Source organism: Anoplopoma fimbria, chromosome 1 (assembly GCF_027596085.1).
Source record: "Anoplopoma fimbria isolate UVic2021 breed Golden Eagle Sablefish chromosome 1, Afim_UVic_2022, whole genome shotgun sequence".
Taxonomy (NCBI): Eukaryota; Metazoa; Chordata; class Actinopteri; order Perciformes; family Anoplopomatidae; genus Anoplopoma; species Anoplopoma fimbria.
In genome coordinates this window covers 14,718,027-14,732,394 of record NC_072449.1, presented here as the reverse complement: position 1 = coordinate 14,732,394, position 14,368 = coordinate 14,718,027, and the positions used below count along the sequence as shown (strand labels likewise).

Sequence of the window (14,368 nt, the reverse complement as noted above, 5' to 3'; positions counted from 1 at the left end):
TAGCATGTGGTTATGATTGGTAGTATCACTGCAGTTAGCCTGAAGCTCTGCTACGCCCCATTCTAATCCTGCATGCTGATGTCCCTGGGAGGCAGGCACATCTATGATATTTTAAAAAACAAAAGAAGAAAAAAATCACATTATGTTTGTTTTGTTTTAAACATTTACCCAAAATTGTTGATGGTTGATACCAATTAAACTGGTTTACAGTGGGATGGTTGCTATGACAATCTTGCTGCTTCCAAAGTGTGGCAAGAGACAAAAGGTTTGAGAAGCACCGCTGTACACTGATATGTCCTATTATTAATAACCTTTCTCTCTAAGGTAAAGCCATGGGTGACTGGTCCATACTTGGCCGCTTCCTGTCTGAGGTCCAAAACCACTCCACAGTGATAGGCAAGATCTGGCTCACCATGCTGCTCATTTTCCGTATCCTGCTTGTTGCCTTGGTGGGTGACGCTGTCTACAGCGATGAGCAGTCCAAGTTCACCTGTAACACCCAGCAGCCTGGATGCAACAACGTCTGTTATGACACCTTTGCTCCTGTTTCGCATCTTCGGTTCTGGGTTTTCCAAATTGTGCTGGTCTCCACCCCATCCATCTTCTACATAGTTTTTGTTCTGCATAAGATTGCCAAGGATGAAAAGCTGGATGGCCAAAGGGCACAGATGGTAGCCCAGAAGCCTCCCAGACAGAGAGGTGGGCACATGAGAAAGGATGGCATGGAGGCCCTGAGGGTCCAAATGCCCACCTACTGTCATTACAGGGAGGAATGGGATGAGAGGGAGAGTGAAGGAGTAGAACAAAGCTCTATGGAAGAGGACTATGGCAAAGTGGGAGAGGACCCTACTCAGCAGTCCAACCAGGTTCTGCTCATCTACATTCTTCATGTGTTACTACGATCTGTCATGGAGATCACCTTTCTGGTGGGCCAGTACTTCTTGTTCGGGTTCGAGGTGCCTCACCTGTACCGCTGTGAGACCTACCCTTGCCCCACTCGTACAGACTGCTTTGTGTCACGTGCCACTGAGAAAACCATCTTCTTAAACTTCATGTTCAACATCAGCTTGGGCTGCTTCGTGCTCAACATCGCAGAGCTCCACTATCTGGGCTGGGTCTACATTTTCCGCATTCTCTGCTCAGCCTGCTCCACCTGCTGCAGTCATGAGAGGGACACCGTCAGTCTGTACTCAAACCACAACCCCCTCCTGCTTCAGCTAAGGCATTCTCTGAGGGGCCAGTTGGTTCTGCAGAACCCAGCAGCCATGGCCCCAGAGAAAACTGGGTGTCTGCTCACACATGCCCCAGCCATCTCCTTTGAGACAGACTCAACTGTGGAATGCACCTCCAAGAGAAGTCCCGAGAGCGGAGACAAAGTGAAGGTCAAGCTGGCCAACATGGCCAGGCTGGGACGGACTAAGAAGTCTTGGCTATGACAGCAGTATTTTTCTGTAACGCCATTCAGTTTGTGGAAAGAGGCTGGGAAAGGGGCATCACTGACCTGAAACATACCCTTCCTGAAGATTACTTAAGACGTATTTGAGCTATCAATGGTCAGTTTCATTCATTAGCCGATTTAGCAGATCAGCAGAGACTTATTTTCAAGGTTTACAGTTAGTATACAATAAATCAATTGGATATGTTGTACTTACAGGAAACAATGCAATGATTGTGTAGAATGACAAAAGGAAACTTCAGGGAGAAGAATAGGAAACTTCAGAGCTCTGTTTTTCATTTTGTCATTCCAGTTTGTCTAGCAATATTTGTAATTGACAATCCAACATGCATTCCTACTTCACAATTTTCAGATGTGCGTAGGGAGGAAATTGGCCTCTCTTTGAGCCTCTCTCAGCAATTTTTCATTCTTTACAATCAACTGCAACACTATGAAGCTTTTCCAGGTGTGACAGACAATTTGTGCCGTTATATTGAAATTATTATTTAGTTCCCCCTCTCTAAAGAGAGACCAAGTCACGCCCCTTCCAGTGTCTCCAATGGGACCTTATTTGAGAAAAAGTACAGAATTCAACAGCGTGAAAAATATATTTTTTAGATAAAGGTTCAAAATCTGAAAATGGGAGCATTTCGATTGCCTCTAAACAGCTCTCCAAATGGCATAAGTGAGCAGGCAGCAAACAGTGCTAACAGTGTTTACCTGAGGGGGAACAGGAGAGTGGTCGCTAGGCTCCTACCACGACCCAGGCGGTCGGGAGGGCATTATCAGCTCTGAGAGAAATTCAGAGTGGCAGCCGAGAGCTAACCAGTGGGGAACCCTCACATGCACCAACATGCACTAACATGCACCACAAGCACTCTGCCGGCTGTCTTTGTGAACGAAGCAAGGATAAGTTCCTTTACTCATTTATTGTCAATTCACAATTGCTAGCAAACTACCCATAAAAGTTAAATGTTATTTCAAAGATTTACTCAAGAAACTGTTTGACCAGCATCCACAATTTGAATGCATTTCTAATAAGCATTGCATTGTGGGTCAAAAATAATTTTTGAGTTTATTTGTTTTTGTCAGTGTGTGAACACACCAAACATTCAAAACCTGTGTGGAATACATTGAAGTATGGAGATGAGATTATACAGTGTTTCTCTTTCTTCCTGTTTGAGGATTCAGGTATTTTAAAAATGTGTGCTGAGTTTAAATAGTGGTGCCAGGCATTGTTCTTTTTTTTAACGTAGAGTGGGTTTTGTGGACATATGTGGCACATGAATCATGTATTCACTTTTATTTCTTTACCAGCATTAAATAATAGAATGACTTTTATCAACAAAAATGTTTCTAGACATTTTGGGATTCCATTGATGGTAGTGTATTTAAAAATGTTAAGCTAATTCATTTAATCTGTTTAGTGTTGTTATTATGGAGCCAGGACTGTACCATAGAAATATGATTTTACAGACATTTATTTGAACACTGTAATTCTTTTCTTGGCCTCTTTTCGGCTCAGATGTGATAATGGGAATATCTGCTATGTATATTTGTGCTGTCAACCTTCCATTTTGTCACAGACAAGTTCTTTATATAACTAGAATGAGCTGTATTCAGTTCAAGCTGATGGAACCCTTTCACCACAACAACAACAATGTTAAAGAGAGATAACTCAGCCGATGACAGAGCCATTAACTAAAGATAACATGTCTAGATATTCACAAGAAACAAACCCCTCTGGTTGCTTGCTCCCATGCTTACAGGCCGTTCCTCTCAGGCTGAAAACTGTGTTCCCATATCACTGACCCTTTTTTTCTTTTTACCTTCTCTTCCGGCCCTTTCATTGGCTGAGACCTTCACAATCAAATTACCATAGACCAACTTGAACTGTAACAAGAAAACCCCTGTATTACAAACTTTAAACAACAACAAAGAAAATAACACTGTTCAGAAAACAAAAAGCTGCATTAACATTTTCTTTCCGTTTCTTTTCTGTTACAGTAAAATAAGTTTTAAATGCATAACAGATACACATTTAATATAATAATACCACTGCACAGTGCAAATAAATACATAGTCTTCTTAAACCTGATACTACAAAGAATTACTAGGATTTCCATTCGTTTCATAATCACACATAATTATACCAAATTACTGGCACAAGCCTTGTGGAAAACGATGTGTTCTATGTATTTGATTTACTGTTACACTGTTTTGAATGGGGAGTTCTAATTGTTATTTTGCGGTTCATTCCAGAGAGAGAGAGATGTTCTTTTTCATTTACAGTAGAGATATGAGATGAACAGCAGTGATGAACACATTCAAACTGTAGAACCTCACTTATACCGTATGTGCCTGATTCCCTGCTGATTCTGCTGTATTGTGGTATCAAACATAATAGCACAATATAATGGAATACATGGAATTGTATTTTGTAATTATGACACATCAGAGGTATAGACGTTTGGCAGCTGACTGGTCATTGAAGTGGTGAAAGGAGCACTTCACTGTTTTTTCATCTGTAGATCAGTTCACTCACTGTTTTCAATCCTACGCAGCCTGTGAGAACACTGATATAATGTTCTGTAGGCGTAGAGGCCACCAAGCCTGTGTTACAACTGAGGTCAGGGGTTTTAAATGTTCTGGTATTTCCCTGGCAAGAAGGGACTCAAAAATGACTCTATGGCGTTGTATTAGGGGAATTGTAGGATCCGGGCCTCTGCTGCATTAACTTCTCCTAAATAAATTGTGAGAGTCCCCCAGTTTTATGAAGGTCCAAGTCAAAGTAACAAGCTTCTAGCAATCCAATCAAGTCATTATTTTTCTGCCTGCACTCCTTTCTATCCTGGACATCCTGGTTTGATTCTATTAACAGGACAATAAAGAGTTTATTAGCACACTTTTTATCACATCATTTTTGGCTTTGGGAGGATATTTAATCATAAATTAAAAGGCTGGCAAAGTCTAAGTCAGGACTCTCTGGGTTTACAGTCAATTTGGAAGGGTTTCCTTGTTTCATTTCCACTCCACTCAAATGTGTTGTCAATCTGCACCACTAGAGCAGGATCCAAACTAAGGCGGGCCCACATAGGTTCTCCTTTAAATCACTGAATTGATGTCCTTAATCTTAGATGATATGACACAGGGAGTCCTGTGGGTGGAGCTCTAAGCTTGCAGTTACACATCATCTTTAGTTCAGGTTGGAGATGAGGAGGAGAGAGCAGCAGCACATTGTACACACCGAGCTCCTGTCATTGCTCTAACCATTCTCTACTTCCCGTTAGTCTATAGGGTCGAACCTATATTTATTTTGGGAGGTCTGAAGAAGAGCTTTGCTAAAGCAACATGTTGCCTGTTTAGTCCAGCTTGTTCTAGGCTGCTCTTCTGTGCACCAGGGGTGGAGCCTCTGGGTTTTCTAAAAGCCCATGAACTTTAAGGTTTTCTAAAATACCTTCAACTCTGAGTCATTTCTCTGTTCAGCTCAACATTCATTCTGAGATCTCCACTCCATCATAACAAAATAGGTTTCAAGATTAGCAATGCTGTTTACAAAAATAGAAACATCAGGCAGCAGCAGTGAATGTTGACTCATCCCCAACATGTTTGTTGTTGTGATTTCAGAATGATGAAAACAGTTGGAGAACAGTTGGATACAAAATAGCCTGTAGGCTCGACAGGATATACTTTTTCCATAATGAGGTACAGAATGTTTAGGCATGCTATTATCTCCAAAGGCTTGAGAAACAGTGCATATAGCTGCCTTAAAGAGGGAAAAATGTCCCCTGAAGTTTAGGTTTTGCTGAAAATGCTTACATCTGGTTGTTTTAACAATGAAACAGGAACCTGTTCAATTTATTTAATCTGTACACATTTTGATGCCAAGCAAGAATCCTGGTGCTGTCCTGTGGAACAGTCATTGGATATCAACAAAATGAGGTCAGGACAGCTTATTTTTGGAGTAAGCTGACAAAATAAAATGTTATGTTATTCAAACTATTATTTTCAATTGTTGTATTTAGCTGCTTTGAAGTGAATATTTTAATGTTTTCATTTGTCTGTCTTAACCCTCTTGAGACCATGTTTGAAATAAGTGTTGAGGTTTTTGTTATTGTACAACAGAGGGTTGCACAACAAAATGCAGCTTTATGCTATACAGGAAAGAAAAAAATATATATTGGCCTTCATTTTGTCAATCCATAAATAATAAAAAACATCGTTCAATGGTCTTATAGCTATGCAGCAAATCATTGTGTTATTTTTTAGGGTACATTCTGCGTAAAGTTCTTTTTATTCCCAGTCATGGACAAGTCAATGCTAAATAAACAGCTGACATCCATATCAAACCTCTGAATTTCAATCTGACCCAGTGGTGGGTGTGGCCTATTGAAGGTCTGTACTTTGAAAAGCATTGAGACAGGTTTTATTGAATCATTGTGGGCTTATGGAGGACTCTGATATTGGGACGGGTCACGTCCAGTAGATGTCAGCAGAAGTCAGAAGGAGAGAGGCTGCAGCTTCGGCATGACTCGTCTTTGAGAACACGCAGCACATAGAAATACAACTCCAGACTTAAGGGACGGATGTCTTTGGATGCTTTTCTACTGACTGTTGAAGCTCATGGCAAAATACATTTCTTAATAAAGGGACTGAAAAAAACATGATCTGATTTACATTTCAACAGATATAAAACCATTCTTTCAAATCTTTTGGGACGAAAATATTTGAAACACTTTTTCTGCAACAACTTCCAGTAGCATTACAACCACTATTACAACTGGTAGGTTTAAATTATAATGTAAAGAAAAGTATCAAAATGTCTTAATATCTCCTCCGTCAAATAAATCCCACAGCTGATGGATTGCTTTTTTCTGTTGGGTTATGTATTTTTAGCCTTACATTAATACATTTTCATTATTTAACGGAGCAATGAATCATTTCCGAAAGATGAATCAGCTAGTGAGTACACACATGAGTACAAATGATATCATGTGTTTAAAAATATGGAATTATCTTTTTGTTTCAGTTTATGCAAGCATAACTAAAATATCCAATGGGAATGTGACCCGGTTCACACCTGACAGTTAACACCCGTCTCCATATATGTCTCAAGTGGCCGACAAAAGACACTTTTTTAAACAGTGGAGTGCTCATTCCTCACAAATGCATGCTCTAAGTGGTTTTGTCCGCACCAGGTCACCAGATGGTTAATCAGCCGCCTGTAGGTGGACTCATCCCCACAAGAGATGAGTCCAATAAGGGTGGTGTCATCCACAATTTTTTGAGTTTGATGGACTGGCAACTGGAGGTGCAGCTGTTGGTGTTTTGGTTTCCTGCTCACAAAGCATATTATTATGCCTGGTTATTCGTTTTTGTTTTTTTTGAGGTAAAGGGTCTGTAGAGTGTAAAACATGAAGTCCACGCCTAAAAGGAGTTACCCTCCTCCTCAGAATCACTGCTCCTGAGCTGCCTGAAATGGCTCCATTGAATTCTCTCCTTCACTTCCGTATCATTAACCAACTCTGCTCCCAGCAGACCACATGACACATGACACTAAAAACCTGTGCAATACAAATACACTGTGCAATTATAGTTATAATAGTTGTTGTTTTTCTGTCTGTAAATATAATATTTCAGTTATTGTTGATTTCTACTGTTTTTTATTGCTTATTCATAATACTTGTTTTTTTTATTTCATTTTCATTTTTATTTTATCTTGTTTTTCTTTTACTATGTATCTTGTGTGCACTTTACCCTATGCTGCTGTAATCCTGCAAATTTCCCCGCTGCGGGACTAATAAAGGATTATCTTATCTTATCTTATTTTATCTTATTATGAGGTCATAATGTTACGGAAGTGACATAAAACTCCTTCAGGCTAGTTTGGCCTGCCCTCAAACTTTCTTTGGAAATTGTACACACGGTTTAACTCTCAGCAGCGCAGCCTTCTTGTATAAATAAAGCGTGGGGAAAACCACACAAGGTCTGCTACCTGATTCCATTATAATGTTACATGTTATTTTACGCCACATAAATACTTATAAAGAAACAAAGAAAAGAAACAAATTACAAGACATTAAAAAGGAAGTAAATGAAAAATGAAATGAATTAAAGACAAGTATTAACTTTAGACAGATATATACATTTAAGACATATAGCCTTTATCTGTCTTTTTTTTGTAATCTCTTATCCTATTCAGGGAGCTGATCCCAGCTGGACAGGTCTATCAGACTATCACAGGGCTGACACATAGAGACATACAACCATTTACATTCACATCCACACCTACGGCCAATGTAGAGCCAGCAATCAACCAAAGCTGCATGTCTTTGGACTGTGGGAAGAAGACGGAGAACCCGGAGAGAACCCACGCTGACATGGGGAGAACATGCAACCTCCACACAGCTCTCATGCTGTGAGGAGACAGTGCTATCCACTATAGCACCCTGCCCAACATAAAATATCTGTTTAGCTTATTACACAGCCTAATACAGTGGGCTACTGTCACGTGTTTATATATCTTTACTTAGTTAAACAAACAGTAATCATTTCATCATATGGATTATATTAATTCAATTCACCTTTTGAACTTTCTGTGTCATTCTACTTTTCAGGAATGCATAATTTCTGAAATATATGTAATGCCACAGACAACAATCCTCAATGCCAGCACTGAATGGTTCTCTGTTTGATTACTCCACAGGTGAACTGAAACAGATCACCAGGTCGGCAGGTCATCCAGAGATTCCTCTAAAGCAACCCTTCTTTATTTCAGAGAAATAAATAGATACGTAATAGATTTATGAATATCTTTCTATATCCTGCTTTTCAGGGGTTTTACAGCACCAAAAGCACTTTGTAATTCATGCAAATGTATAAATGTAAGGCTTCCAGATGAACTCCCTCCCTTGGTGCTTAAACATATGTTTAAGAGAAAACCATTACCAAAGTTATAAGTAAGGCTACTTATTAACTGTAGCAAATCAAGTTTTCAGCACTCGCAAATCAGTATGAAATACATCCTGAGGAAAGCCTGCCTGAAACACATCTGTTTCCTTCTGCTGCTGTGCAGTATTTTACGTTTGCCATGCTTATTTGCATATGGAGATGTCTTCATTTGCTATGGTGTAATGTTCACTCATTAAACTCTAAAGACATTTGAGCTGAGCAGGTCACACATCGTTCAGCTGGTTTTCAGGTGTATTGTCAAATACATTGGGGAAGTTTAATCAAAGGTTTGGGGATATAGAAAATGTTGTGCATACAGTACTAATTACAGTAAGACACTGGATGTCACTGCGGACTCAATGTTTGACTGATCTGAACTCAGTTTGAAACACTTCATATCCAAAAAATACATGTGTCAATTTTGGTAGCATTTGAATGAAGACTTCTGGAGCTATGCATTTTAATTGATTCAGCGTATTCTGAAAAGTAGAGCTAAGGACTCCTGCATTGACCATCTGTTGCAGTTAGGCAAACCTTTTTCACAATTCAGTGGCGGTGCAGAAACAATTTCAGCTGAGCCCCAACTCCTCCATGGAAGTTCATTACAATGAGAATGAACAGCTTTTGTCCTTGAAGCAAAAACAGGATACAGTTTGATTTGACTGAATGCTCCTGTGTGTGCTCATGTCCTAAATAGGTATAATGATGATGATGATGATGATGAAGATGACCAGGATGGAAAATACAGACTTTGGACGCGGATGTGATGTGATCCATAGTGCCCCAAACACATTGAGTATTGTATTTATTAAACAGATGCAGCAGGTTTCCGACACAGTCTAGTGTACGAGTGCATGCAGGGCTTGGCTCCCTCCTCATACACACTCATGGGAGAATGGCGCACATAACAGCCGGAGAAAGTTAACAGAGGCTGGTTGTGTTGTCCGCTTGATTAAGTGACATCAAGCTATTTACGTCAGCTGTCAGTTAAACACATTTTTATCCCGACTCGTCACTTACTGACGCTTGGTCAGGACTGTAGGCATCACTGGTTAACGCGTCCAACTATGACGCTCCACTACTGTCTCAGTGAACACGGAGGTTAACATTGTGAATTCAAATAAAAGCACTTGCTTAGGTTTAAGCATCAAAACCAATAAGGGAGATCTAGGAAAAACATCATGGTTGGTTCCTAAAATAAAGATGCAAACTAAGTAAAACATAAACAACGTAACATAGGTAAGGAAAACACGTAACTTAAATATAACTCAAAGACACGAACACTGGTCTCCTGTTTGAAAGTCCTGTGTTTGTTCGTCCCATTACTCCCGTAGCATTTTCTATGAGTGTCTAATAATCAGGAGCATGGGTTTAAAGGGTAGTTGCTTGAAAGTTTAATGCTATAGGGGGTCTTGTGCGTCGGTATCAGGTCCAAGGGATGTGACAAAGCTTTTAAAAATGTCCGCCTCTGAAAAGGAGGTGTAAAAGTAGACATATGGTATTTACAGGAGCTGCAATATAAATATGGCAGATATAAATGTGCATTAAATATCGGCTTTTATATAACTAATAACTCTTTAACTGATTTATTTTTTACTGTACCGCCTGTTCTGTAACGCAAAGAAATAGTGGATGGTTTGTATTCAGCAGCTTGAATTTCAACTTTAGAACTTTAGAACCATCCGGGACTTTGTAAAACGCAACATAACTTTAGATTTTTGTTTTTAAGGCAACGTTTGGCTGCATTTACCTCAGCATTAACATCCATATTAACAAAAGCTCCACCTGCTGCTCGCTTTTTTTCTTGTCATCTCCTTTTTGTTTCACATTAACATGTTTAATGCCTCTTAAATGCCCATAGTAAATATTTTGTTTTTAAGATCACAACATTGCAATATCTTTTCTGAGCTTAGTGATCTCATAAAAAATCCCACGTCCGAACTTTAACGTTAAACTCCTACATTCACAATGTGTGTCCTGGAGGATCACTACCAGCATCGGTCCAGGAGCTGCTGCTGTCTTAATAAATCAAGCACTGACACACTGCTGTTGCAAACTCAATAACCTGGAAGAGAATTTTGCTTCAGAGATTTCCAACTGCCTAAAACAATGGATGTGGACATTTCTCAACACTGACCTTTATCTCTACTGAAGTGCATAGTACTGAAGTGCAGCCTACAGTGGTTTCCACCTTAAATGATGAGTTTATAGTAGAGTTGGCCTGTAATAAGAGATCTGAGCTGAACGCTCGTACCCTTAGTTGGTTATAGAAACATGTTGACTGTGGTTGCTTTCAGATTTGATCATCAATATGATCATTCATTGCGTCATTAATTAGACTGTGGGCGATCTGAACACAGACTTTTTATTGTTACCAATACACGCCTCTATCACCTTATGCTGCCCCGTCAATTTTTTTTACTTGATTTGAGCGCCATTGTCTTTGTTCATCCAGTTTAGCACTAAAAGCGTTGTAAACAATAAATTATATTTGGGAACGTTGGATGGTTTTACAGTACCACATTAATCATCCACCAGTGACTGGGAGGACAACATGAAAATTGCCTGAAATCATTTATGACGACATTTTAATTACTTTGTAGTGTCTCTGGGTGTAGATGGCTCCGCCATGAGGAACTACAAAAGTACTGAAGCATGTCGGTAAACCTGCCGGTTGAACTCAGCATATAGAAGCACATGTCAACAGTCTTTTTTACTTTCACTGCCAGAAGGGCCCCTCAAGCTGAACTTTTGTTTTTGTCTGTCTTGCTGCTAGCTGGTCAGCCACCTAGCTACCATTATCATTACTCATTATACTCATCATCACATCATTACTGCTGGTTCTTCATGGTTAACCACGCTGTAGACCTGTGTCTACCCTTCTGGCAGTAAAAGCTATAACCAAAACACTGTAAACATGTGCTCTTTGTAGACCAGCCAAGCGCTCCCACACAGCTAGAAGCTCCTCCCAGCTCCAAAAACGTTGGCGTAAATTTCCAAAGGGACATTATTTGGATAAACTGATCACATATTAGGAATCTAAATGGTTACTTACTTTCATCTTGATAACAACTTTTTTAAAGCTTAAAAATAGTTTTTTGGAAATAAAGGATGATAAAGCTGGCTATTCTAAGCAAAGTAATCACACTTCCACTCTTAAGTAAGATTACAAATGATTTAACACGGAAGCGCCGTAGTTCAGTCAAAGAATATGTTTAGAGAGCACAGAGTGTTCCTCTCTTTAACCATTTCCTCTCATTGATACACCTGTGCTGTGATGTCTGCAGGGGTGCTGTTTGGAAGACCCTCACCATGGGACTCAGGCATCATGTAGTCGATTTAGTAATGATGATGGACTGTCAAACATATCAGGCTACAACATCATCTGTAATCCTGGGGTGGAGAGACAAAATTGGGTGACACCCGTCAGCGGCTTCAGAGCTGGTTATTGCTGCCTAACAAGGTTACTCCACAATCTTTATTATCGCTGGGGTCCTCTGCTCCTTTTCACCACTATGATACACTCTCCTGGACACTTATGGATACTTATAGCAACAAACACTAAAACATTGTGTTTGACATGTCTGCCTTAGTATAGTAGAGGGGGTAGAGATGCTGTGATTGGGTCAAGAATAATCCACCTGGAGTCCAAACTCTGAAGGAGGTGGTGAAGGGAGTTGCTGAAGAGCCAATGATGGGATGAGGAGCAGGTCTGGATATGATGGTGACTGGAGGTGAATGTTGTGGAGGAGGGTTGCATTGGTTCATACTGCTATGACAACTGACAGCAGAAGTGTGGAGAGCAGTTTTAAAATTTTGACAGCAACTATGTGATTGGCTTAGGGAAACCGTGGCAGAATGTGGTTGGTTAAAGTAAAAATTAACCACCAATCAGCTGATAGAGTAGAAGCCGCAGAGACAGAGGGAAGGAACAAATGTAAAGAGAGCATGAACTGCAGCATGTGTTCTAACAAAAACTAAGAAAAGAGATCATATTACTCCAGTATTAGCTTCTCTGCACTGGCTCCCTGTTAAATCAAGAATAGAATTTAAAATTCTTCTCCTCACCTACAAAGCACTAATTGGCCAGGCACCGTCTTATCTTAAGGAACTTATAGTTCCATATTACCCAACTAGAAAGCTGCGCTCCATCAATGCAGGGTTACTTGTGGTTCCTAGAGTATATAAAAGTAGGATGGGAGCCAGAGCCTTCAGTTATCAGGCTCCTCTTCTGTGGAACCAGGTTCCAGTTTCAGTCCGAGGGGCAGACACACTCACCACTTTTAAGAGCAGGCTTAAGACCTTCCTTTTTGATAGCGCTTATAGTTAGGGCTGGTTCAGGTTAGCCTTGGTCCAGCCCCTAGATATGCTGTTATAGGCTTAGACAGCCGGGGGACTACCTAGCATACACTGAGCTCCTCTCTCCTCTTCTCTCCCTCCATCTTTATGTATTAATCTCCTATTTATGCACATTACTGACTTTGCTTCTTCCCCGGAGTCTTTGTGCTTTCTCTCCTTGCAGGTTTCTATGAATCGTGGTTATATCTGGACCGTGGTCGTGCCTCCTGCCGTGGCCCTGCTGACACCCACTGCTACTACCATTATTAGTATTAGTCACATTACTATTAATATTCCCTATACCGTTACTGCTCTTATCATTATTATTATTCTACTATATCCATTGCTGCTGTTATTATTACTATTATTTTTTCCATCATTAATCTACTGACTACTCTTATTATATGAATAATTTATGTCATATGCATTTAATGTGTTGTTATGTTTTTCATTCTGTACACATGACATCTATTGCATTCTGTCCATCCTGGGAGAAGGATCCCTCCTCTGTCACTCTCCCATAGGTTTCTTTCTTTTTTTTCCTCTGCCGATGTGAGGGTCTAAGGACAGAGGATGTTGTATGTCTACAGATGTAAAGCCCTCTGAGGCAAATTTGTGATTCATGATTTTGGGCTATACAAAATAAATTGAAATGAACTGTAGGGGCAATGCAATAGGGGCGGCTGTGGCGTAGTGGAGAGCAAGGTAGTTCTCCAATCAGAGGGTCGGTGGTTCGATACCCGGCTTCGGCAGTCGATGTGTCCTTGGGCAAGACACTTAACCCCAAGTTGCTCCTGACATCGGTGTGGATGTTGCATGAATGTTAGTTAGAGTCTGATGGTGGCACCTTGCATGGTAGCCCTGTCATCAGTGTGTGAATGGGTGAATGATATGTAATATACTACTGATTGTAAGTCGCTTTGGATAAAAGCGTCTGCTAAATGACTGTAATGTAATGTAATGTAATGTAACTGAAATGAATATAGTCGCCCCCTGCTGGTTAGTTGAGAGAATGCAAGTTTAAGACACTTCCACATTGGCTTCACTTGGCAGAAAGGTTGCCGCCTTGATACGACTAGTGATTTTAGTGTTCCCTTAATTTTTTTGAGCTGTGTATAAAGAACAGCTAGATGTGGCTAACACTATATTTTCTCATATGTGTAAATATGTGCGCACTTTTGTGTAAGTAGCATATAAATATAAGGATAATGTATAAATAGAATACATATGCATTTGTGTAATTCAATACAAAAATAAATCAATGGTCTGCTTGGACACACCTGAGGTGCGTACTGTAAAGGAGACTGTTAGTCTCATAGCTTAACCTGAGTAAGATAAGATAAGATAAGATAAGATAAGATAATCCTTGATTAGTCCCGCAGCAGGGAAATTTGCAGGCTTACAGCAGCATAGAGTAAAGTGCACACAAGAGACATAGTAGAAGAAAGACAAGATAAAAATAAAAAATGAAAATAAAAAAAACAAGTATTATAAATAAGCAATAAGAAACAGTAGAAAAACAACAATAACTGAAATATTATATTTACAGACAGAAAAAACTATTTTAACTATTATTGCACAGTGTAATGTATTGCACAGGTTTTTATTGTCATGTTTTTATTGTCATGTGTCATGTGGTCTGCT

At 39.8% G+C, this 14,368-nt stretch overlaps 1 protein-coding gene across 1 annotated transcript; it reads left to right on the top strand.

Moving 5' to 3' along the window:
- The first annotated feature begins 329 nt into the window (after window positions 1-329).
- On the top strand, window positions 330-1,436 carry LOC129093888 (gap junction delta-2 protein-like). Its single transcript, XM_054602012.1, has one exon. It carries the CDS (start codon window positions 333-335, stop codon window positions 1,434-1,436), a length of 1,104 nt encoding a protein of 367 aa, XP_054457987.1. The 5' UTR covers window positions 330-332.
- The last annotated feature ends 12,932 nt before the right edge of the window (window positions 1,437-14,368 follow it).

Bases quoted from the DNA above. Each gene is read 5' to 3' on its own strand.
- LOC129093888 (XM_054602012.1), top strand. From the start codon at position 333: ATGGGTGACTGGTCCATACTTGGCCGCTTCCTGTCTGAGGTCCAAAAC.